This window comes from Panthera tigris, chromosome B2 (assembly GCF_018350195.1).
Source record: "Panthera tigris isolate Pti1 chromosome B2, P.tigris_Pti1_mat1.1, whole genome shotgun sequence".
NCBI lineage: Eukaryota > Metazoa > Chordata > Mammalia > Carnivora > Felidae > Panthera > Panthera tigris.
In genome coordinates this window covers 22247733-22275084 of record NC_056664.1, presented here as the reverse complement: position 1 = coordinate 22275084, position 27352 = coordinate 22247733, and the positions used below count along the sequence as shown (strand labels likewise).

Here is a 27352-nt window from a genome sequence, read left to right as displayed (position 1 = left end):
TTTCATAGTTTGTGAGATCAAACCCCACATTGTGCTCTGTGCTGACAGGATGGAGCTTTCTTGGAATTCTCTCTCTTCCCCTCTCTCTCTCTGACCCTCCCCGCTTCATGCTCATTCTTAGTCTTTCTCAAAATAAGAAAATAAACTTAAAAAAATTAAAAATCACTTGCAGACTTTTTCAAAAACCCTAAAGCCCATGCTATGTGCAGACCAACCAGGAAGTCTGAGACATCTTCAGGTGATTCCAATATGCAGCCAAGGTTGTGGACCACTATCCTCTCTCTGGGCAGTAAACTCATCTTTTCCTGATTTGTCTCCATCTCCAGAAAATTGTGCCTACTCTATGCTTAAAACAATTCTTCATTGACCTTCATATCCCACCTCTGTTTTGCAGAGAGTTTTGCAGAAAATGGCAACACCTGTTATCTCCACTTTCTTACCTCCCATTATACTGTAGCCAGCACCCATCTCTCTGGCTTCTGTCCCCATCACTGTGGTAAAGAAATCTTTCCAAGTTCCCCAGCGACTTCCATATTTCCACAATGTATGGCCACTTTCTGTCCTTATCCTATTTAACTCATCAGCCGTATTCCAAAGAACCAATTACTGTTTTCTTGAATTAATCAATCATCCGGCTCTGTGACACCAGGCTCTTCTGATTTCCTTTAACCCCCTGGCTACTCCTTCTTGGTCTCCTTCTCCTTTGTCTAGACTCTAATTGTGGATGATACTAAATCCATGTTTGTTCTTTCTTTAAATTTCCCTGCTAGCTCCTGATAGTGCCCATATTTACATACCAACCTCACTCATTTCCTTAGAGCTCTAGATTCACTTATTCAAGTGCCTACTTGATGTTTTCACTTAGATATTCCACAGATATCACAAAATTAACATTTCTAAATATAATTCCTAGTTTCATCCCTAGATCTTCCTCTCCGCTTCCCTCAGTCTTCCCAGCTCTGAAAATGGCACCACCACCAACCTAGCTGGTCATATACCAGCCACCTAGAGCTATTTTGGACTTCTCGCTTTCCTTCACCTCTCATGATAACCCTTCTGCAATTTCTGTTCTAAATCTAAAGTAGATCTCCAACCTATCCCTTCCTCCTCATCTCCACTGCCACCACCATAGTCCAGTCCATCCATCATCATCTTTGTCCTGGGTCACAGCTTCCAAATTGATCTGTCTAGTTTTATTCTCACCTGCCTCAAATCAGTGATACCTAGGGAAAGTCCCTCTGCTCCTTTTCTGTAATGCATCATCGAGTTCTGGAGCTACATTATCTCTGGACTAGGTGACTCCTTCTGAACAGGGAAACCTGGAAGTTGCTCACCAGGGATACAACTGAAGACCAAGGCAGTGATCAGGCAGTAGAAAGTTATTAGACTCTACACCTCCTGAATAATTCTCCTATAAACTCAATACATCAGGCATATGACTAACCCTTTTTATCTCTGGAAAACTGGCAACATAAGTTGAAATGCATGTAAATACGTACCCTCTGATACACAGGTGTTATAATCCAGAAAATCTGCAAACATACCAAATTTGGGGTAAATCGTATCATTTTATAAACCCCTTAGGGTGCTGGATAGTTACATGAAGTTATATGATTTTCTTTTCGTAATGCAAAGAAAGTCAATATCAAATTCCTAGTTTATTTGTTTTACAAATATGAAGTTTTCAAATGCAATTTTTTTTTTTTACAATTGGCCATCTCCCACATACTCCTCCATTTCAGTCTCCTTTGCTAATTCCTTGCCTATTAGACACCCCCAAATGCTGGTGTCCTTTAGGGCTAGATGCTATATCTTCTTTCCTCCCTGTATTTCCTCCCTATGTTCAGATTTACATCTCCCAGATTTGCATCTCTGATTCTCATCTTCAGATTCACATATTGAAATACCTACTTGCCATTTCTGCTCAGGCATCTACAGTTATGTCCAACTCAACATTTTCAAAATCTTAGTTTGTCTCTACAACCTCACTCCCCTCATCTCTATAAATAGCACCGCATCCCCTCCATCACAGAATGTTTTATATCTGGTTGACTAGATTACTGTAAATAGGAGTGCACCTCTGAATGGCACATGGCCCCAGTAACATCTCCTATTACCATCAACCTTGGACATCTGTCTCATAGATAGGATTATCAGGGACAAGATGATGGGGGTGGTGAGCAGGGAGTATAGGATTAGCTCAGTGCCATCTGCCAACGACACTGGAACTGAGAATTCAAAGAAAAGGGCAGTAGGATCCAGATTTATGTTATATACGAGTAGACAACATTGCTGTTCACTTATTATCTACCCGTAAATGCAGCTCAACCCTTATTCAAATGCAACTCTCACAAACAATGGTCATTCAAAATCAGCAAAAAATGTAGACTTATTTGGGAAGACATTGGAGAGCAATACACATGAAGTAAGATAATGTGATAATCTGTCCTGTATCAGCTTTTATAAGTTTCATTACCTTATTTCTTAAGATCTAAAAGTGCACTTTCTCCCCTTAATGCTGTTGCAATGTTTGCTTTTGCCTCTGGAACTGAAAATCAGCTCCATACCAAATATGAAGCAGGGGGCAGATACAGAAGGGCAGAGATGGTCATGGGGGGAAAATACTGTGTGTAACTAAGTTTTTTAAATGGAATTGGGAGAAATCCTTGGACTTTGACCTATTTTATTTGAATATAACTGGATTAAGCTTCTGTAACAGACAGAAAGGAATACTCCAAATAGTAGTAGAGATTAAGTTGTATTATATTAAACTAAAGTTACATGTTTGTACATCCAAAGTTATGGCTTATGAAATCTGCACCCACTCTTAATATATACAAATTTATGGGATTCTTTTAACATTCAGGCTTTCTGTTCTTAAATTAGGAAGAGAAAGAAGTTAGTTTTACTATAGGCAAGATCAACTTTATCCTATTTTTCTGAAGCCAGATTACACAGATCCTAAGAGTTTTGAAAGTCAAGATCAATAAGCCTATTTTGTTTACAGAGTAATAGCATATACACAGAAGTGACACCATCGACACATCACTCCACAATTTAACTAATTGTGCAACTTCAGGCACTCCTCAATTATGTCCTGGAATAAATGTGTAGCAGCATTAACTTCATATACACAGGTTTTGTCCTTATATACATTAAGGACAAATTTCATAGTTTTTTCTGTCTTTCAACAATGCGAAACTGTGTGTATAGCAAAGGGACATATCTTGTAGAATAATTCTTCTCTCCTTCCAAAAAGAGATATACTGGAAAAATACGAACTATTTTTTTTATGAGAAAAATGCTTGCCCCTTCCTTACCTTCACACCAAGGATTGAAGAGAATGTATGTGTCTGTTTCTGGGTTTCGGCTGGTGCGGAGAATGCCGTAGGGGGTCCAGACAGCAACATACATGCGGAATTTCCCCACAATGCACTCTGGAGAAGACTGGATGGACAGCCGGACAGACCTGTCCTCTCTCATGACAACTTTGGCCCCCCACTTGCCTTTCTGCAGCTGTGAGACGACAGGAACTGGGATGTAGGTTCCCTTATTCTCCTGAGGGTAGCGACCTGTGGGAAGAAGCATTGAGATAATTTCACAAACCATTTTTGTTCTGACTCTGTCGTCTTATGGCTGAAGGCTAAAATAATTAATTAGAGTTGAAATCATAAGACTTGGGTATGAATTTCATTTCTGCTACCAAGTTGCTATGTGATGTTAGTTGATTTTCTGAACTTCTTTGACGCTATGATTTGTCATGTCTAGATAAAAAAAAAAAGAATAATGATAATTACAGGAATTTTTGCTCGTTGGCTAGTTGATGAATTCAAATAAGATGTAGCAATAGTAATTTGGGATGCAAAAACATAACAGAGCTTATAGGGTACTGTGAAGTTACCATTGCCTAAAATGCTACCCTCTAAAAAGTCAGAATTGCTATTTTAGGGAGATAGGCAAATGTTTTTGGGTTTATTCTCAATACAATTTGTTATATTACCTATAACAGGATTATATTTATAGGTTGCACATGTAGCCATTTTCACATTCAAATGAAACATGTGTTTATTGCCAGTCTCATTAGTGATTTAGGCTTATGTCATGGGCAAGAATTCAGGCTCCAGAGGCAAATTGTCTAGATTTGACTCTTGGCTCTGCTACTTCCTTACCCTGGCAATTTCTGGCAAGTTACTTGGCCTTTACAAATCCCTATTTCCTTCTCTGTTTCTTCATTGGTACATGAGGAGAACAATATTACCTAAGGATGAAATAAAATAACCCATGTATGATGCTTTGCCCATAATTTCTCATGCATAACCAATCTCAGCTGTTACTTAAATAGAAAACTAAGATCCCCAAAAGCAAGGGAATTAAAAGCAAAAATGAACTATTGGGAACTCATGAAGATAAAAAGCTTCTGCACAGCAAAGGAAACAATCAACAAAACTAAAAGGCAACCAATGGAATGGGAAAAGATATTTGCAAATGACATATCAGACAAAGGGCTAGTATCCAAAATCTATAAAGAGCTCACCAAACTCCACACCTGAAAAGCAAATAATCCAGTGAAGAAATGGGCAGAAGACATGAACAGACACTTCTCTATAGAAGACATCCAGATGGCCAACAGGCACATGAAAAGATGCTCAACGTCTCTCCTCATCAGGGAAATACAAATCAAAACCACACTCAAATATCACCTCATGCCAGTCAGAGTGGCTAAAATGAACAAATTAGGAGACTCTAGATGCTGGAGAGGATGTGGAGAAACAGGAACCCTCTTGCACTGTTGGTGGGAATGCAAACTGATGCAGCCGCTCTGGAAAGCAGTGTGGAGGTTCCTCAAAAAATTAAAAATAGAGCAATAGCACTGCTAGGAATTTACCCAAGGGATACAGGAGTGCTGATGCATAGGAGCACTTGTACCCCAATGTTTATAGCAGCACTCTCAACAATAGCCAAATTATGGAAAGAGCCTAAATGTCCATCAACTGATGAATGGATAAAGAAATTGTGGTTTATATACACAATGGAATACTATGTGGCAAGGGGAAAGAATGAAATATGACTTTTTGTAGCAACATGGATGGAACTGGAGAGTGTTATGCTAAGTGACATAAGTCATACAGAGAAAGACAGATACCATATGTTTTCACTCTTATGTAGATCCTGAGAAACTTAACAGAAGTCCGTGGGGGAGGGGAAGGAAAAAAAAAAGAGGTTAGAGAGGAAGAGAGCCAAAGCATAAGAGACTCTTAAAAACTGAGAACAAACTGAGGGTTGATGGGGGGTGGGAGGGAGGGGAGGGTGGGTGATGGGTATTGAGGAGGGCACCTTTAGGGATGAGCACTGGGTGTTGTATGGAAACCAATTTGACAATAAATTTTATATTAAAAAATAAATAGAAGACTAAGCATCGGGGCATTTTACCATATTTTGAGGCTCATCACACTTTATATATAAGTTATCTCAGCATAAATGTTATTTCTCTTTATTGCTGTCATTTTAGACCAAATTGTTATTTCATGGTGTTAACCTCAAAACTAAATTTCACCATGGGCTCCTGAAAAACATGGAGGTGACAGCATTTTTTAGCTTTTTAGCTTATAGTTTAATTTATAGTTTAGTTTACAAGATAATCAAACATATAGATATTTTAAACTAGAGCAAATCTTTCATTTACAAACTTTTCCAAAATGTGTTAGATATATAATTCTTCATGACTTGAAGAAAAATACAAATCAGGCTACTAAGTCTGTAATTTTTTTTTGATTGCAAGCAGAAGAATCTTTAAGAGAAAAACCTATTTACTTTCCGTTATAGAAAACATGCAGAGGATTCTACATTAAAATGAACAAAACCAACGCTTCATTTGGGCCTCTCCAGCTACTGAGGTCTTAAAGGATTCTTTGATAGGCATATTGTCAAAGACAGAGCATTCTGAGGAGGAGGTTGCATAAGTTAATTGCAGTGTAATTTTGTGAGATACTTAATCTTAATGAAAATAATATTCTACCCAGTGCAAGCCAGGGAGAAAGATTAGAACCCCAGTGCTTTGCTATGTGTTAGGGGTTATCAGTTAATCACCACTCAGGATGGATATTATCATAAATTCAATAAAGTCTTAAACATGGTTTGCTGCCAAGATGTAACAGTGTCGAGGTGGTGTTCTTGGGAATATATGGAGCTTAGTCTATGGGACTCCTGCTCATAAATCCTGCCAGAGCTGCTTGTTCCAAAGGCACCTCCATCTCTGTATTTCCTGGGTAGGTTCCTCTTTGTGCCTGCTCAAACTGGGGTGGTGGGGAGGCTGAGGCTGCCCTTTTCTCTGAAGGCGTTGTTGCTCCCTAGAGACCCCATCACTACTGAAGAGCAAACATCAAACACAATTTCACCAGCTAAGTGGAACCATAATTCATTCATTACAGGGGCTCCTGGAAGCTGTTGTCACTAAATACTGGCTTGGATTTAGAATACACAGTATCAAATACCATACAAGCTCACTAAAAATAAATGTTCAGAGATAAAATCTATATGACAATGACAGACTTAAGTTTTGTAAAAACAAACAAACAAACAAACAAACAAACAAAAATGATAAAAGGAACTTTAAAATGTATTACATAAGAATGCTCCTTTAGGAGTATAGCAACGAAGTAGGAGAATGTCTCTGAAGCCATGTACTGTGTGCTGTGAGCCTCAACTTTGCACTAACACCCACTTCTGTTAGGAACATTGAAATAACTAAGACGATCACTATTTCCATTATTACACTTGAAATTATGATTTTGAAGACTCATATTAATTTTTTAAGGTTTATTTTATTTTGAGAGAGACAGAGAGTGGATGTGAGTAGGGGAGGGACAGAGAGAGAGAGAGAATCCCAAGCAGGCTATGCACGGTCAGCACAGAGCACAATGAAAGGCTCAAACTCATGAACCACGAGACCATGACTCCAGCTGAAATCAAGAGTTGGATGCTTAACCCACTGAGCCACCCAGGTGCCCTAAGACTCATATTAAATTTTACCTACCAAATTCACGGCATAAAAAAAAAAGTAAAGAAAAAGAGGAGCCATGTTTATTCTTCCTGGCTTTGAATGCAGTCACAACCTAATGTAAAGACTAATTTGTTTGAACATTTTTCATTCATGCAACCATATCCCCTACCATGTGCTAGACATTATTCTCAGTACTAGGAATACAACAGTGAACCAAACAGACTCCTTTGCTCTTAGAGCTTGTAGTCTATGGAAAAAGCCAACGCGCGGTTTATTATATGCCTGTTACTGCTTTATTCCTTATATCAAACTATGAGAAGGAAATTATGATCATCATCCTAACTTGACAAATCAAGAAACAGGGCCATTAAGCAATCTGTCCAGGTGATGTGGCTGGCAAGTAGCAGGCTGAGATCTGAACTCAACCAGTCTGGCTTTAGAGCCTGGGAGTTTAATCACTAAGCTGTACGGCAGTTGTATGTGTAGAAAATGCTTTGGAGCTGGTGAGAACTATGTTCAGATTCTGACACCACAATTCACTACAGACATCCCTTTGGGCCAATTGCTTAATTGTGAGCCTCCACCTCCTTGTCTCTGCAGTTCTGGAAATGGAAAAAAAAATAGATTTTACAACATAGTGAAAGCTTTATGCTTGGCGCATGGTAGGGGGTGGCTCAGGAGACATTTATTGTTTGTGTTTAAATATAACAGCTACTGGAGAGTAAAGCTAAAAAGAAGAAGAGGTGATTCCCACCCTCCTTCCCTGTCTAGTTCTAAATGTGAAGAAATGTGAATGTTACAGGGAATGCCAGTTATTTTTGTGGAGGGAAGTGTTGTGGCCAAGGAGAGCAATGCAGCTGGCTTAGACCCTGGCTGTGTGATCATGGCACTTACTTGTTGTCTCTCATTTGTTCTGTAAAATGGGATAACAGTGGTCATCGTTTGTGATGGGGAAGGCAGCTCAATAAATGGCAGCTATTGTTATACTTTCCCCCATTGCCTCAGGCTTTCTTATTCCTATAAGTGATCCTTCCTTTGCTCCAGGAGCAGGAAGCCAGGATTGGGTTCATGGACAGTCAACCTATAGAACCCAAATCTACTTTCAAAGGCCAGTTCATTCCTGAGTAAAATACATTGAGCTGAGTAATTTTTCTGTCAGGGGAATACATACAGCTCACTCTCACAATCAATTAAAAAAAAGTAGCATCATTCATTATTAACCAAAAAGCCTTAATAATTCCAGAATCATCATATAAGAATCACCTGAACCCTGTCCCTCACTCCTAACTCGTGATTTTCCAAATCATTTATGGTCACTGTCATCTTCATTCATTCATGCCTTGATCAGGAGCTGGCAAGCGATGGTCTACAGGTCAAAGGTAGCTTATGGCCTATTTGTATAAATAAAGTTTCACTGTCACACTCTCACTCATTTGAGTATTAGTGTGCTAAAACAGTAGAGTAGGGTAGCTGTGACAGGGACCATATGGTCTGCAATGCCTGAAATATTTACTATCTGGCCTTAACAGTAAATGGTTGCCAACCTGTGACTTAGAGAATTTTACATTTTATTTATTTAAGGAGTGATTTATTATAGACACTCAGCATCTAATACTGGGATCTAAGAAGAAAAAAATATCACCTAGTTTTTCCTTCCAAAGAGAAATATATCACTAAACCAATAATAAGCATCTGAACTACTATTAGGTCAACATTTAGTTTCCTTAACACCTCGTAGTTAAATTCCTCACAGTCTTATAGGGTGCTGAAGACATAGGAAGCTGGTTGTGATTTTTTATTGATTTCACTAGACATAGCTACAGTCCAATTTTATTACTGTACCAGTTGTTTAGAGTTGTTAAGGCAGTTCATATAATGATGAAAATAAAGTAACAGGAAAGAAGGTTTATTTCCTGGGGTCCTTTCCTGTGAGGGAATTTTTGCAGATGGGAAACTGAGGCTCTATGAGGTTGTCACTTGGAAGACATCCATATAACTAGGCAGAGGTAGACATGGGGCTCAGACCAAGATATTTGCACCATTAAACCCATTCTCTTTTCTCTGCATCATGTCACCTACAGGGAGCTAAGGGGGAGGATACTGAAGGTCTTACAAAATAATAATAATAGCAATGTATCACTATTGCTCATCAGTTGTGACAAATGTGCCATATTAATGTACCACGTGAATACAAAGGAAAACTAGATGCAGGGTTTATAAGAACTCTCTGTACTATCCTCATAGTTTTTCTTTAATCCCAAGAGTATTCTAAAATAAACTGCTTAAAAACAAAGATGAAAGAAAGATAAGAATAAATTGGAACATCTGAAGAGATATGAGGTCAAAGGACAGTGAGGGAATATGCCATGGTGTAGAGAAGGGACGTGAGACCGAAACATGGATCCAAGGGCTTAACAACCAACTGATCATTAGAAAGAAGACCTGCTTGCAAAGAGGGGCTGCAGGCTATAATGGATTTGAGTCAGTGGTGTTAGCGACTGAAAGACAAAGGGTAAACAATACTGCTGATACAGTCAGGCCAGGTGGCACCGGACCAGTGTATGGAAGCAAACCTGGAACAGGTAGTGAGTACATTCATCCCAAAGGAAGGAAAAAAGAGCCCAGATTCACAGACGTTTTCCTATTCACTGTATGGGAGAGCTGATTATTAATGTGAGACCTGACACGTCAATAGTACCGCAGGGTCTTGTCGGCTGCTCTATACAACATGTTTAATTCTAAATGTAATGATTTCAATGACAGCTCTGGGGGAGAATTTTCTATGATTGAGTTGTGAGTGAGGAAGTTGTGACAGAGTAGTATTTCATTTCACTAAATAGCCCTTCTCACCCCCAGGAGGTAGCATGTTTAAGAGACCACAATCAGGCTACAATCCGGAACACCCATCCATCAACATCCATGACTGCCCATCAACTATCCTTGGCTAAATCTGGATGTGAACCTCAGCCTTACACAGGTGATCACCATGCACATTTGTTGAAAGTGTGTAATGCTCAGAGAGTTGGTTCCCACACCCCTCCAAATTGTGACTTCTCTGTTGAAAAATACCTGAGCAAGAAAAATAGAAGTGGAAATAAAATATCACAGACACTATTCTAATTTTTCTTTTAATAACATAATCTTTGGAATTGGACTACCCAACCATGAAAAATACAATTACCAATTGCATTTTTTCACACTTACCTAAAATTGGTGCCATCTTCCCAAATGATCTAGAAATTAACACATGCTCTTAGTTTAAGTGCTTGTTTTCATTTGTAAATTGTTTTTGAGGCCACAGCAATACTATTTGTAAGGCAAAATTCACTTGGACCATATGTCTAGATTTAAATGTCCCTGTGGATTCTTTAACCTCACTCTCTCCTTACATATACATGAGTGAACACAGAGAGATGCACCTAACTTAACACCCCCATTCTGAAGCCAGGAGGAAGAGGGTGAACATATTTAGTTCCTTAAGATTTCATTTTTTACTAACGTTGGCTTGTTGGTTCTGAGTTTTTTGCATGGATTTGTCATATTTGTGTTATTCACATAAAAGACAAAGAGAAATCCACCTCCAGCTCAGACTCAGTCCTATGTGCCCTTGGGGAAAATTTGCTCTCAACTAGTCATTGCACAGACCAGAGAACCCTCTTCATGCAAAGTGCTGCATAGGGAAAATTCCAAGGAGGAACAAGTTGCATTTTAGAAATTCATTTTTTAGTAAGTTAATGGTGTGGAATATTTTATATTGAAACACAATGTACTATGTGGTAATTAGATTCCCAGGTAGTCCAGGAAGGCCACTAATCAGCATATAGTATGGTCAGTATGGTTGAAAATTATTGCTAATAGAATTATTCTGATTTCACTTTGCTCAGATCTAGAACCGGGAAGAACATAATCAGCCAGGAGGAGGAGTAGGCACCTTTCACTGAAGAAGACATGCCTGTCAGCTATTTGCCCTTGACGCTCTGAAATGAAGCTCATATCTCAGGACACCCCTGTTTCTCTCATCTCTTGGGAAGCTCATCTGTGAGTCAAGTGACCATAGTTGTGCTCCATCTATGCTAGACTTAGTAGTAGCAAATAGTAAGACACTTCTGGTCGTTCAAGGCTTAATTAATCACCTGAAAACCCCAGAAAAACCTTTTTATTCATATTCACTTAGATATCTATTTTTCTTATGCAACTAAAATATTATCTTACTTGTCTTTAAAGCTCCCATAGAATGCCACAATGCCATGCACCAAATAGGTGCCCAATAAATGTCCCTGGGACTGAATTGAACATTTTCACAAATGTCAGGTCCCATTAAGGACATCACAGAGACTTTAGAAGCTCTGGAATGAGACTCCTGTAGCAAGCCAGGTGTCAATTTCAAGCATCCTTCACAAAAAATAAAAATTTCTAGTCCAAAACCTTTTCCTTCAAAGGGTGTTTTCCATTCACATACAAATATGTTTTAAGCTGAGCTCTGACTCCACCTAACTGCAGACTTTCTTTAATAGTGAATTCTTAGAAGAGGATTATCTCCAGGGAACATATGAATATATCATGTCTCCAGCTGGGAAGGTAAATTTCATGATGTTAATTCATTTTTCCATTTGATTCATTTGTTTTTCCCAAGACGCACCTTTCATGCTCAAAATAATCAATCTATTTCCAAATGGGCCCTGGAAGTGTTGCTGTGGCAACATGGTGTATGTGGCAGAGCTGGAAGCAAGAATACAGTAGCCTTGCAGAGGGAAGCAAACCTTGTTTTATCAGTCTTGGGATGGAACAGGAGCACACAGGGCTGGGATGTACTTTTAGAAACATCAGGTTACCAACTACAAAAACAAAACACCACCACAAAAAAAAAAAAAGAAAGAAAGAAAGAAAAAAGAAAGAAAGAAAGAAGAAAGAAAGAAAGAAAGAAAGAAAGAAAGAAAGAAAGAAACAATCAAAAATGGCACAGATTCTTTTGTTCAAAATCAAATCATTTCATCAAGGACCTCAGGAATTTGCCCTATTTCATATCTTGTCAGTGGGAGAGTTTATACATATATTTTCAGATATTTCCTAAAGAAAGGAAGCTTCCTGGCAATGTTTATTCCGTGGCTCCAGTAAACTGGGGAAGGAAGAGGAAACTTCTTGAGGACAGAGACTGAGTTATACTTAATGTCATATACTGACTGGCATGCAAGACGCTTGGAATATAGTAGGTGCTCAATAAATATTTGGTAAATTGAAGATAGATACACTCTTCAAGGAGGCTTGTTTACCTTAATTTTATTTTACGTTTTTTTCACTATTTCCTATGTCTTTTACAATCTTTTTGGGAGTAAGATAAAATTTTGTGAAATAACCAGGACTGTGTTAGGATCTTTGAGTGACTAAAATAATGATAATTATAATGGTAATAATAATAATAATAATAAAAGCTACCTCTTGATGCAGACCACCAGCATTAAGAAGTACATATCTTAGATGGTCCAGCAAGGCCAGAGCCTGGCCCAGGGGTCTGCCAACAACACAGAGAGGAGCCAAAAAACATGAGGAAAAAATCAGAGAAAACTCAACTGTATTGAAATATAAGGATTTCCTCATCTATGAAATAAGACTCCAGGGGTCCTGCAACAAAGTATTGACACTCACTGTAAACGTGCCTACAGTACGCCAGGCTTTATCTAGGATTGTTAGCCATAAGGAACAGTGAGTGGCAGAGCTTCTGAAACATAATCTTCACAGCTGTTGGGTGCATTGGAAACCCAGAAGAGGAAGGGGCTGAAGGTGCTATGGAAGTAAGAGAGGATCCCTCAAAGAAGGTGGCTTTGGGATGGAATCTTAAAGATGGACAAGGTGGGGAGGAGCCTTCTTGGCAGAGGGAATAAGGAAAATGCGAGGCATAAGGGAATGATGAAACCCCTGTGGCAGTAGAAGCAGTTGACTTGGGCAGGGTAAGAGCTAAAGGGACCTTTGATGCTGTGCAAAAACATTAGGCTGTGTCCCAGGAGATGGGGCAGGAGCCATTGAGAAGCTCTAAGTGGCCTCATGAGATATTCACAGTAGGAAGATCAGTTTGGCTGCAGATGGAGAATGGTTTGGAGGGGACAAGCATGGAGGAAAAGCATGCAGAGGGCTGCTGAAGTATTTAGGTAAAACATGATGGTGTCCTCAGGGTGATAATGCCTAGCTCTGGCTAATGACCTAAAGAGGGAGGATAAGTGGATGGATGTAAGGTAGAAGCAGGAGAAAGCAACAGAGGCTCAGCCAAGAGTGAGATGGGTGGAGTGAAAGGTGACCCTAGGTTTTGGTTATTCTTCACTCAAGAGCTTCTGACTGCTACTGGGTGCCAGGCACTGTTTTCATTGCTGGGCATACAGCTACGAGTAAAACATCATCCCCTCTAACCCTGACTCATGACTAAGCTGCAAGACTTGATGAGCATGATGCTTTATAAGGGTCTGCTCCAAAAATCAGGCCTGGTGTGGTTAACTGCCATATAGACTTACTCAATAACTAGTTTTCCGGAAATTCCCTTAACCACATGGATGTGTTGCCTCATCTGAGAGAAGACAGAATATTTTTAGTCTTTGAGAAAAAAAAATCATGAACATAAAATCTCTACAATTTAAATGAGGTAGGTTATAGAACATAACACTTTGTAAGATTTGTTCATATTGCTGATCCAATTTCTAAGGAACAGGAGGATTAGAAATCAGAGAACTTGGATTTGAGTTCCAGGTTGTCCACGTGGGAAAGAGAGCTACTGTTTGTTCTTATCTACTGTGCCTGTTGACCACCTGTTTGTTCTCAGACCCAATGCCACCCCACCTCATTCTGGTTCTACAGAAAATCTTATTCCCAGGCTCCTTTGCCCTCTGGCTTTTAAGTAGGTCTGTCCCCCCTTCTCTCTCTGCTTCTGGAGTTGCTGAATCCCCTCAAAGGCTCTCAGCTCCCATTGGGCACTGCCATGGTTCCAGTTCTCAGGGATGACTTCTGGGTTCTGGTAAGACCTCCTCCTCCTCCATGTGCCTCCAGCCCCAGGTGTTGGGGGAGGTTTCTGCTGTCACTAATTTCCAAGATGCCTCACTGTGACTTCACTGTAACCAATTCCTTTGACTAAACTTCCATTGCTTATAAAATCTAGAGAAGTTTCTCTTGTGCACTCTGAACCCTGACTCTGCTTTGTGTGAGATATTGCACTAACACTCTGTATGGGCTTTAACAGTTATGTCCATGTAATATCTGGGGAAACTGGGGCTCAGAGAACTTAAGTAACTAGCTATCAATTGCAGAACAATGATTTGAACCCAGGTCTGTTTGGTCTAGCACTCAGGCCCGGGGAAGCTAATCAGCCTCTCAATCAATTTCCATCGGTAAACTAGCTTTATACAGGATGAGGTTTAAATAATAATGTGTGTGAAGGGCATGCCATGGGTTGAACAAATTATTATTTTTCTCATTATTCTATAGTGTCTGATGGCCACAACAGAAAATGAAGTTCATTAAACTTATATTTTATTTTTATTTCTGAGCATGACCACATGGGTAGTGAAGAAGGTGACTGCTGATGTGGCATGGTTCAGAGATTTATTCACAGGCATTTACCAAGCACCATTTAGGTACCAGGTACTAGATAGTAGATACTGAGAACAGTGATGTCAACACAGGTTCATGGGGCATACAGTTTAGTAGGAATAAACAGACAATAAGCAAATCAATATATACTACATCAATAGAGGTAAATGCCATGAAAAAGTAACATAAAGCAATTAAAGGAGACAGAGTGTAATGGGGTGGTGGTGCTGATTTGGAGAAAGTGACCAGGTAGGACTCTCTGGTAAGGTGACATTTGAGCAGAGATGCAGAAGTGAGGAAATGAGCCGAGCAAACATCTGGAGGAGAGAATTACCTTAAGTGCAAAGGTCCTGAGGAACGTGATACTCAGCATGTTTGAGGAGACTATGTGCCTGGAGCAGACGGAACATTGGAGAGAATCATAGGAAATGGGGTGAGAGAGAGAGAGCGAGCCAGAAGACCAAATAGAGCCTTGAAGGCTGTTGTCAGGACTCTAGAACTGACTCTGACTGAGAAAAGAAATCACTAGAAAAGACACATGGTCTGCCTTAAGTTATTCCTAAAAATCACATTGGCTGCTCTGTGAAGACTGTAGGAGAGCAATCAAGATGATAGAAAGACCTCTTGACTTCTCAAAATATTCCCACTTTGCTTTTTGATCATGAAAATACTTCCAAGAGAGGACAAATTAGAGATAATGCTAAAAATGTTTATATCCCTGGGACATTTGCTTAAATTCATGACTGTATGATATGAAACCTGATTAAAGTACCTTTCCTAAAAACTAGTTTCACAGCTGGAAGAGAACCGGATGTTAAGAATAGGGAAACTTGCTCATAGAAGATGGTATAAAAATGTGGAAGTACTTGAAGTACAAAGTCTGTCTACATAACAACTGTTTCTAGGGCAATTTCTAGTCCTTCCCTGGCATGAGTTTAAACAAGGCTCTGTTGCTCTACCAATTCATAGAGGTTTAAATCCTTCAGATTCTAGTGATGTCAAGGACAGAGATAGGATGTTGATGTCACAATGTTTAATTGATTGTACTGTGCTGGATTTCAGGGTTTATAAACCAAACTGCATACCAGTTTGCAGTTCACTCTGTTAGCAACACTTTCAGGGGAAAAAGGATGTTTCCACATTTCTTAGGGTTCTGCCACCCTCAAGCTGGGCTCTGGAAGCCCAGTGCAGGTTTGGAGGGGGCAGAAAACACACTTTGAACTGAAAGTGGGGATCACTAACCAGATTTATGACAGCTAGCAGTTCCAGTGCCAACCTCCTTCACATTCTCAATCAACTTCAGGAAGCAGGCCAGAAGGAATTCTCTCTTATAAGAACTAAATCTCCCTAGCAAATGGCAATTGCATGGAGCCAAAGCTCCCTTTGTTTGAGTTGTATCCATCATGTAAGCGGACTGAGACTTGTGAGCCTTATCAGAAAGACTTACTTATTTACAATAATGGCAACTGGCTTAAAAAGCAGTTGTCATTAGCCAACAAGGATAAGATCAAAAGTTTAGCTGAATATCTTCCAAGGAAAGCAGACCTCTGAAGAAATTTCCACTAAAACAGTCAATTCTTGCTAATAATTTAATATCAAAAATGATGGGAATAAGGACAAATCATTGGTAATCTAACAAAATATTTGTCTGTCTTTGGAATGCAAATATATGAATGCAATTCATAACAGCAAGTGTTAGATGAGTTTGCATTGCCAGAAATTAAACCAATTGCTGATAGAGCAAAAATCAGCATAGAAAAATATTCTAGGCAATAAGATGCAGTCCATTTGGTATTAGTCTGCAGGTGGATGTACATACTCAATAAATGTTTATTCAAACAGATATTTATAAATTGCTTACTATGAGCAAAGTAATATCATTTTACTGGAGTGACAAAGGTAGGTATATGAGATGTATATGATACATTTCCTGCGCTCAGTGAGTTCATAATCAAACGTCCAAGTTTAGGCTGTAATTTAAGTCAGAAAACTAATGCCACATGATGGTAACAGACCTAGAGGAGGGGATCAATGGTGGAGTCAGGAACGACTTTATTAAAGACATAACAACAAAAATAGAAGTTGAGGGATGGGCAAAAAGAATGACATGCACGTTGCATAATTATTAGTTCATATGTACATTCAGAGGTGGATGATCATTTGCTTACTAGAGATGTTCATAGTTGTGTAACGAGCTAATCACTGCTTACATTTAAAAGCATCATAAAAGTGGGGTGCCTAGGTGGCTCAGTCGGTTAGGCATCTGACTCTTGGTTTCATTTAGGTCATGATCTCATGGTTCGTGAGTTCCAGTCCCGCATCAGGTTCTGTGCTGACAGAGCAGAGCCTGCTTTGGATCCTCTCTCTCCCTCTCTCTGCCCTTCCCCTCCTCCTGTGCTCTCTCTCTCTCTCAAAATAAATAAATAAACTTAAAAAATTATTTACAAAAAAGCATCATAAAAACAATTGCACTCAAGCCTGGTGTTTATGACAATGACATAAATCAACTACATAAGTGACTGTGAAGAAAACCATGTTTAAACACAAGGATGTAAAGGAACCACATTCCAGGTTGGAATACTGGAGCCCCACCTAGAGATGCCTGTGGAAGAAGGCAATTGTTCTTGACATCTCCCCATGGCCCAAGATACACCAGTCTTCTCTCATTTCCTCTGGCAATTTGTCACCTACTGATTTACCTAAAAATTTTTAAATAGAGGTAATTGTCAAGTATCTCTTCATTTGTGGACTGAAGGTGTACATGTTGGTCTTCCATGAATGACACCCATCCTTTGGAAAGTGGCGCAATGAGGGAATTTTGTCTAAAACATCTGTCTGCTCTCGAACTCCAAAGTTTAACCCCAAACTCAGGGCATGTGCTCTGAAGTTTCACACTGTCTTCTGAATGGCCAAGAAATCCTCACTTTGGGACTTCCTCTGAGCCTGCCTCCCCAGCAGCTCCTAGTGGCCAAACATCTCCATGCTATACCCAATAAATAGCCATTTGGCCATTCATCCTGGGGCATCTGGTCTCAGCTAACAGTAAATAGCAAGAGCCTAATAAATCTACTCTTGCTAAAATTTTAATATCTGATAAAACTAATTACACTCCCTCCCACCTCCATAATCACTCTTTATGGAAATAATTCCCTTGGTTGAAATCCATTCACTGCACACAATTTGGAGAGGGAATGGTTATCTGTCTTCACCTCCCAATCAGTGGATCCTGTGTCCTTCCAAGACCTTTCCAGAATCTATGCCTGTCATCTGAATTCTACTGATTCCTCCCTGAGGGAAGAGATTAGGCAAAAGGAGCTTGGTTAAGATATTAATACACCTTATTCAGTCATTGTCATTATGCCTAATGTCAAAATAATATATTTGTGTTGTTTTAAGCCACTAAAATTATAATAATGTTTTGCATCAGCAATAGAAAGCTAAAAGAAACACGAAGTACACAGCTGGCATTTTGTGAAGATTCACTGAGCATCATTTTATGAGTGGTATTATTATCTGCATTACACCATACTTACTCAGGTATCCTTGGGTATGAAATAGGAGAAACCTCAAAGATGAGAAACACTATGAAGGTCGCAGGGGTCAGGGGCCAGGGGTCATCATAGGTATATCATGGAAGCAAAAACAATAAGTGAGATAAACCTAGATTCAATTGGAAAATATTGACAGGAGGTAAAATAGCAGTGAGCATACACAGGACCCAGGCTGTGATTTTTAAATACTATTTTCTATTAAAAGGAAGCAGAGCTCTTTGAAGAAATGGTTGATTTCAGGGCTGGGGCAGGGAAAATATGAGATGAGCTTGAGACATCTTGTTGTGCCAGAAAAGAAGGAAGAAAGGATACTGAAGCCACTTGGAAGAGCTTCCAACTGGCAAAATCTAGGACAATTTGAACATCAAATTAATTAATGAGAGTAACAGATTTAAGTAACCTGTTTAGTTAAAAGAGGAAATCATGAATTCATACATACATCAATCAATCATTGTATCAATAGAAATTGTGATGAATAGAAAACATTTCATAGTCTCAAGGTACTTTATTGTAAAGTACTTGTTAACTACAAAGAGAAAAAACAAGAACTTTGCAGCAGGGAACCCTGACAGACACCACAGTGTTGGGTTCTGAGATGTGCTGCCCAGAGTCCCTTCAGAAATGACACGTATCTTCAGTTGCTGGGAGTGATGCCAGAAAATGATCCTTGGTGGGTCAGGTCTCTTTGGGAATTGCCTAAGATGAGAAAAACTGCCTATGAAGACCTGTTTCAGCTCCATATCTCTCCATGGGATCAGCTGTGGCCTTTGTTAGGATTGCTTACAGCTCAACCTCTCCCTCTGTCTAAGTATACCCAAGAGCACTCCCTAATTTCTTTCATACTGATTTCAAAGTCTACTTCTCGTGGAACCCAACTGCTATAGAATGAATGCTGGTATTCCCATCCCCCAAACTCTTATGTTGAAATCTAAACCCCAATGTAATGGTATCTAGAGGGAGGCCTTTGGGAAGTGACTAGTCCGTGAGGGTGGAACCCTCATGGATGGGAACAGTGCCCCTATAAAAGATCCTGGAGAGCTCCCTTACCCATTCCACCATGTGAGGACACAGTGAGAAGACAGCTGTCTATGAACCAGGAAGTAAGTTCTTATCAGAGACTAAATCTGTCATTATCTTGATTTTGGACTTTTCAGCCTCCAGAACTGTAAGAAATAAATGTCTGTTGTTTATAAGCCACCCAGCCTATGGCATTCTGTAGAGCAGCCCAAATAGACTAAAACACCAACCTATGACAGTGCCTTAAGTTAACATCATCAGTAATGGGACGTGTAAAAACATTACATGCAACCAGTTAGGATTCACTGAGAAGAACACAAAATGCTTCTGTGTATTACTGCCAAAGATGCATAACCAGATTGCAATCACGAGGAAACACTAGACAAACCCAAATTGAGAAGCGTTCTACAAAATTACTGCCTTGGAAGTCCAAGAAAGTGTTTCAAACTGAAAAAAAACATGACATGACAACAAAATTCAATATGTGATTCTGCATTGGATCCTCTTGCTATAAAGGACATTATTGTGACAACTGGTGAAACTCAAATGGGTTCTGAAGAATAGATGATCACAATTTAATAATGTTAATTTCCTGATTTTGATAGCTATATAGGAGAACGTCTTTGCTCATGGGACATCAGATTGACACCTCTCTAATGGTTCTGAAAAAAAGTGCTTTGTAGTGTTATTGTAAATTTTCTGTGCAGTGTTTGTTTCCAAATTAAAAAAAAAATTGCAACAACAGAACATGTTGTATCCACTGTTTGCACAATTATCCACATTCTTCCTTTCTTTCTCCTCCTCCTTCTCCTTTCCTTCTCCTCCTTCTCCTTCTCCTCCTCCTCCTTCTCCTTTCCTTCTCTTTCTCCTCCTCCTTCCCCTACTTCTCCTTCTTCTCCTCCTTCTCCTCCTCCTCCTCCTTCTCCTTTCCTTCTTCTCCTCCTCCTCCTCCTTTTCCTCTTTCTGCTTTCCTCCTCCTTCTCCTTCTTCTCCTCCTTCTCCTTCTTCTCCTCCTCCTTCTCCTTCTCCTCCTCCTTCTCCTCCTCCTTCTCCTTCTTCTCCTTCTTCTCCTTCTTCTCCTCCTCCCTCTCCTTTCCTCCTCCTTCTCCTCCTTCTCCTTTCCTTCTCCTTCTCCATCTTCTCCTCGTTATCCTCCTCATCCTCCTCATTTCCTTCTCCTTTTCCTTCTGCTCCTCCTTCTCCTTCTCCTCCTTCTCCTTTTCCTTCTCCTTCTCCGTCTCCTTCTTATTCTTTTTTTGCCATCAGTGATATAGATCTTCCAGTTTGCTATACTGAGCAATATTTGTGAAGCTTTCTTTCTCTGGAACACCAATATTCATTCTCCAAAAGTATGCGCTGAAGGAATACCCTCCTGGCTGCCTTATACCCTGTTAAAGCCTATCTTTAGCAACAGGCAAAATACAGCCTTTCCCTCAAGAAGCATCGGCTCTAGGAGAATACAGAACTGAGTGATTGGGAGCAAAATATCAATGAAGGGCTCAGCCCGTTGCATAATAATGCAACCAGAGTACAAGTCCAAAACAATCAATCTGGGGGTGGTTACTCAGTAAATCAATGAAATAGGGATGATGGAGCACCCAGAAGGCCAGGTATACTGTGTCATACAAATCTAGGGGAAATGAAGCAGAGAGCAATAACAGACTTCTTTCTAACTTCTGAAGATGATTACCTTAGAGTTGTGCCCTAAATAATCAGGACTGCAATTCTTTTTCTTGAAGTTTTATCTTGGTGGTTATAAACACAAATGCTGTCTTTATGAATCATCTTTATTTTTAAAATTTGGCTAACACTCCACTCAAGTGTCTTTGACATGTTTAAAGCAATTTGTTTCACAAATATGAAAGTTAGAAAAAATTGAAATGACGGAAATGAAGTAATGGAGACAGTGTGTCATTTTCTATCACTTAGAAATATGTTGCACAAATAAAAAAGTTGTTTGATGGAAAATGCCAATCTAGCTGTTTCCACTGCTTTGTTTCCATCATTTTAGTCATAGGAACTTTGTTTTTGTCTCTTCCTGTGGAATTAACTGCCTCAGAATACTAAGGGCCCTTGTCTACCCTGTGTGCTAATTTTCTGGTGCACTTTACTGCATATATGTGAACCTAACTTTGAGATGCTGGACATCAAATGTGGCTTGTCTCTTTGGGAGCCACTTAGGGGATTGAGAGGGAAAGATATTTTGCCTTTGTATTTTCCCAGTCAAGGAAACAGGACTTGAGATAGCATTCATTCTTATAAGTCCAAATGGAAAGCATAACACCTTTAATGGAAGAGTTGATATCATTGTGCTGACTGCTACTTTCCAAAAGAAATTCCTGCACATATGTTCCTCCCTGGAAACACCACAGCGCACAGTGTTGCACACACTTGATTAGTTGCTGGACTGCAAGAAGGGTCAACCCCACAGATTCTCATTCTATGGTGTCTGTCTCAGTCTGCTGGGGCAGCTAACAAAATGCCATAGACTGGCTGGCTTAAATAACAGACGTTCATTTTTCACAGTCCTGGAGGCTGAGAAGTCTAAGATCAGGGCACAGACTTGGTTCCTGGTGAGAACTCTCTTAACTTGCAGATGGCAGCTATGTCCTCACTTGGTGGTGGGGAGACATAGCTCTGATTGCTCTTCGTCTTAAAAGGGTACAAATCCCATCATGGAGCCCCGCGGTCGTGACCTCATTTAATCCTATTTCCCACAGGCCCCAGCTCCAAAGATCATTTCAATGGGGGCTAGAGCTTCAATATAGGAATTTGGTGGATAGATGGGGTGACACAAACATTCAGCCCATAGCAATGTCTGTCCCCTCTCCCTTACTAAAGACCTTTGGGTTGTCCTTCCAGGACTTTTTTTTTTTTTTTTTTTTAGCCGAGCTCCTCATACTTGGTCTCTTCCCTCAAGGAAGAATCAGTAGAATTCATCAGATTCTGAATACTAGCTTGTCCTAGCATTTCTCACCTGATGCTGGACCTGGGATCTAGAAAGGTCTTGGAAGGATAAAAGGTTCATTGAATGGGAAACAAAGACAGAAACCCATTCTCCTCTCTAAATTGTGTGCAATTAATGAAATTAAAATATGGCAATTTATTAATTTAAAACATTAGGGTATTATTTCTATGAAGAGTAAATACGGAGGTGAGGGGAAGCATAATTAGTCTTATCAGATATTTCAAATTTAGCAAGAATGGGTTTATTAGAATCTTGCCATTAGCTGTTAGCTGGGACCAGTTCCCTTAGAATGAGTTTTCAAAGGCTGATTTCATGGGACACAGTATGGAGATGTTTAGTGATCAGCTGCTGCCAGAGAAGGCAGGTGCAAAGGAAGTGTCAGCATGTCAGCATGAGAACTTCTGAGCTGCTTGATGGGCAGTGCAAAATTCTTGATACATTTGGAAGACCACTGCCTCAGTTTCTTCATATGCAAAAGGTAGACTGTAATTGTAACTACCTCCTGGAGCTAGACCACGTGCACAGAGAATGATCATAGACCTGACTTGGGATTCCACATTGGTTAAGCCACACATGGACTTTGGCCCATTTATTCCACTATTTGTTCCCAGTATCTGTTAATGTCCAGTCCTAATATGCTCCCTGGTAATCTGATTAAACATCCATAGAACTCAAGGCTGTCACTGCCACCCAGAATCCTGAGAGGTTATAGAGGATTGTAGCAGTATCTTGCACACTCCCAAAAGAGATCTGGAGAGAGGCTTAGTTCTTATCTGGTAGAGGGCAAAGGTGGCTGCCTTCCCTCTCAGCCCCCATGGGTAGCTCGGGTCTCTTTGCTGCTGCAGTGAGGAAGTACAAAGGAGCCCAAACTATGCCTCAGATGGCACACTGGGGCTTGCTTCCAGCTCTGTGCCTATTTGCTGATTTCCTGCCTCTGGGTCTTTCTCCCTTTGCTCTCCCTCATCTTGAATGGATGTCTCTGCTTGACCTCACCTATGCTGGAGGAAGTCATCATCCCACATCTGCACTTCCAAAGCCAGGTCAACCTGGCACCCCACTCAATCCAATGCTCTTGACTCATCATGTCTTCCCCATCTGAAATGGTTTTTCTGTGCCCTGTTTGGACACTTATTCCATTTTTTAACATCATGAGATTGCTCCCCTTCTCCCTCTACATTCCTCCTATTTTCTAGTAGCTTCCTCTTGCTTCAGCTCTGATTTGGCAATCATATATCCAAGGTTTGCTAAGGACAGTCCAGCTTATGCCTGTTTTCTTAGCACATCCTCTATTTAGTCACTCCCTCCCTCTCTCTCAAAAGGTGTCCTAGCTTGGAGGATGCATTATAGGTCACCCTAGCTGTGATCCACTGAGCTCTATTAAGTCCTGGTTGACCTTGTGCAAGAATGCATTTGAACGTTTTTATAGGGATGAACAGTTTCAAGACCTGTAAGACAAATGATTGTTGGCCCAAGATGGCTATGATATTTTCTAGTGCCCAAATATTTATGAGTCTGTGATTTTATGAAAAGAACAAAGTTTTGGACTGCTTTACCTTTAACAATGAGCGGAGCAGGTATGCTCTTCAGAGAAGCCAATCCTAACTGCTTGGTGGGCACTAGTCCTGGGCAATTCTCCTCCTTCAGCTCCCTGTTTCTGCCTTGAATACAAGCTCAACCCTCAGCCTTTTTAATTCCACATACTTTCAACTTATTGCACCCTATTTTTCTGCATCTCTTTGTGCCTGACTCCCCATGCTTTTCATCTTTTCTTTCAATATTTATTGTTGGAATATCTTATTTCCTCAAGACATTGCTCTCTGCAGAGTGTCAGCTAGTTATTCTGCAAAGCCAATTTGTGCAAATTTATAAATGGGTCAGTTGGATAGTATTATCTATCCTCACAGAGCATTTTCATTTCGTTAGGGGAGCTTCAGATATTATGCATTAATTTGAAGGAGTAACTATAATAGAGGAATTCAATATGCTGTTACTGGAACACTTTTCATGTCTCATCATATAGGCAGCTGTCTCTCTACCTGGCTATAGATTTGGCAAGTGGCAGATTTGGCAGGTGGCATTCGTATGTTGGTGAACATAATGTATGAATGAGTGAATGTGATTGAAAATCTGTTTTTATTATAATCCATTTTATTTTCATTCTACACATTCCTCCCCAGAAGCCTTTATTTTTAAAGCATATTTGGTTTACCAGTTTGAAGTGTGAGATAGTGAGCACCTCTAGATTATCAAGGAAGCATGGATTGTAGATATCCCTGTCTCTCCTCCCCCTACAGGCATACTGGGTGAGTAAGTAAAAAGGATGTGGATATCATTCAAGTCTCTTATGACCCGAGACTTACACCACTTATTGAGCCCCCTTTAAAATGCTCTTGAAAGCTGATGGTGACTTAATTGCATTTGATCACGTTAATGAGATTCTGATCTTTGACAAAAGATAGTTTTTCAGGGCTCATGTTTTAATCTGACATGATGAAGTGGACTGCTTAGGGACGATAATGATTCTGCTGTGTTGAGAAGCCTCTACAAGCCTCACCTCTACAAACCCAGTAGAAGGGCTCTGAATTCTATTTAGTGTAAACATTCACTAAGCAAACAATAAGTGGAGGCTGACTCCATAGGGTGAACACATTCCTTATGGGCTTGTCAAGCTGGGTCTCCATACTACCCTGCAAGCTCCATGAAGCTCCAGGGTCCTCTAGAACCAGCGGCACCCAAACTAGATATAGCCATGAGATCTGATTCCATTCAGGATTTCTTTTTCATTAGAAACATGTGTACATCAGCAAAAACTATGCTCTTGGACTTCAAAGAATGCTTTTCTCTCAACCTGGAGGGTATACACTTCCTGTCCCTCTTGTGACACTCCCAATTCCTTAAGGTCTATCTCAAGACCTGTTTGCTTTGTCCAAGACTTCACCCTTCCACTCTAGCTTAGGTCCCTCCTGCCTGACAAGTGCAATGCCTGCCTGCCTCTGTGACACATTTCTGGTAGAGAACTGTGTCAGTTCAGCCCTTGATTTTATACTATATGGTTTGTGTTTATCAGTTGTGGAATTCTTCCCACCTCAACTATAACAAGCTCTTTAAAGACAGGAATGGTGTCTTAAATTCTCTGTGATATCTCACACAGTGCCAGACACAGCAAAGTTTATGCATCAAAAACTCACTGAACCAGTGATGAGATGAGATATTATAAAGTCACCTACACAGAAATGGAAAGGAAGTAGGGAAATGAAAGAAGCTACATCAAGACCCCCTGAAGAAACTCCAACAGTACAGCAAAGGAGGCTTTAGGGGACTAAGATACACTTTAGCCAGAGACAGTCCAGGGCATTCAGAGAATCCAACCTGGCTTCCTGAAGGCTGAAGAAAACCTGTGAACGCATGCACAAATTGCTATAACTCTTGCAACTCCCCTAACTGATGGGTAAATACCAAAACATTCACCCACAGGACAGTGTGTATGTGTGTAGGAGAGACATAACAAGAGTCAAAGCAAGAGAAAAACAGAGAAAGAGACGGAGAGTTAAGAGAAATCACAAGAAAAGGTAGAAATTCACAAGGGCTGAGATACCGAGAAGAAACAAAAGGTGAAAAGGAAAGCAAAAGAGAGGTACAGCTATTTATAGCTTGCCTTGTGGTCATCTAACACCTGTCTGGCTCTGGCTGCTGTTACAGTAATGTTGTATGAAGGTTATACTGCCTTAAGGAATACAATAAGGATTTAGCTTTCCTATACAGTTGCAATATTCAAAATAAGGCTGGTAATTGGGTCATCTTATTAGCAAGCAACTATCACTAAGGAGTTCCAAGAGCTTTCCAGTCAGTCCCTCATCAGTCCATGTAACACACTTGTGGAGTAATGAGAGGGCACTGATTATGAACAATTAGCTCAGTTTTACCCTTTCCTCAGTGGATTTTCATTCCACTTGGACACTGTCTCTCTTTTACCGACCGGAGACTTAAGAGCAAAGTCTAACAGTGGGCACATTAGTTTTCATTAAATGTTTTCCCCTCTCCCTTTTCACCCCTAACTTCACATACTGCAAGAAAGACTTAGAATTATATGGAAAAGCCCGGCAGTGCTCACACTGAATCATCCCTGAGTTCAGACCATGGGTTTCTGGTCACGTACAGTTTCAATTATGTGGGTGCTAATTAGTCAAGGTTATGAATTCTCATAAGTGAAAGAGGTCAATGTAAGACACAGCATGAAGACAGAAACAGAGGAGAGTGAGGGCAATGGAAAATTAGGGGAATAAAAAAGAGGGAGAAAGAGGAGGAAGAAGCCAGGCATCTGTGTGGGATTCTCGTTCTAAACTCCACAGTCCCTTACGACTGTGCCACACAGCACACTTGATATTATGAAACGCACTGGCAACTCTATTGCCCTAAGGATCCCAAGCTTCACTTAGAATCTCCAGCTCTGCAGGATGGGATGTGGGTCACAAGGCAGGGCCGAGGGGCCTCCCTGCAGGTCTCTTGCACTAGAATATGGATATAGATTCCTCCTACTTTGAGACTAAACGACCTCTGTCACTTCAGCTGGAACTGTAGGCAAATAATTCCCGGCAGAACTTGGCCTGTGGGTTGTCAGGCTTTCTATTTGATTAATTAAGCTGTCAGCATGGATGTTGTAAATACTGGATATTTTTGTTTGGAGGTTCAATGGTCATTACCTTTGCTTTGCTACCAGGAAAGAAAAGAGAGAGCAATGGCCTCCTATTGCCTTTTTGACAGCATGTTCTTATTTGGTAATAGTCCTTCATTGGAGAACCTCACTCAGTGCCACTGGTCCTGACTACATAGTCTCTGAGGGCTCACCCTACCGTCTTCTCTCTCACTGCCCTCTTTTCAGACCCAGGGTGAGGGTGGGGCATTACCAGCAGAATACAGAATAGTGGGAAATTGATCCCATAGAAAGCTGCAGAAGAGTCACCTGAATCTAGAGTCAAGCTAAGCTAGTGCCTCAGCAAAAGTATCCATTTACAGGTAGACAATCACGGAATTTAGAGGAGAATAAATGGATTAATATACCAAACAACATAACTAGGATTAATTTTACTATTTGATTACAATCTTGGCCATGCATCTGCCTTCTAAAGGGGCTGAAGTGGACAGACCACTGAGCTAAGATTCTGATCATCTGAGGGGAAGCTAGGGACAGGGGATCTCCCCTCCCCTGCTTAACCCTGGGTCAATCCCTCATTTCTTGTGCACTTAAGT

At 40.3% G+C, this 27352-nt stretch overlaps 1 protein-coding gene across 2 annotated transcripts in view; it reads right to left on the bottom strand.

Annotated features, from left to right (window-relative positions):
* Nucleotides 1–27352, bottom strand: part of F13A1 (coagulation factor XIII A chain) — a 164642-nt gene that overhangs the window by 113609 nt on the left and 23681 nt on the right. For both annotated transcript variants that reach the window (XM_007073130.3, XM_007073131.3), the window contains exon 4: nt 3321–3572. In XM_007073130.3, coding sequence (XP_007073192.1) covers nt 3321–3572 — 252 coding nt within the window. The remainder of the gene's footprint in view (nt 1–3320; nt 3573–27352) is intronic.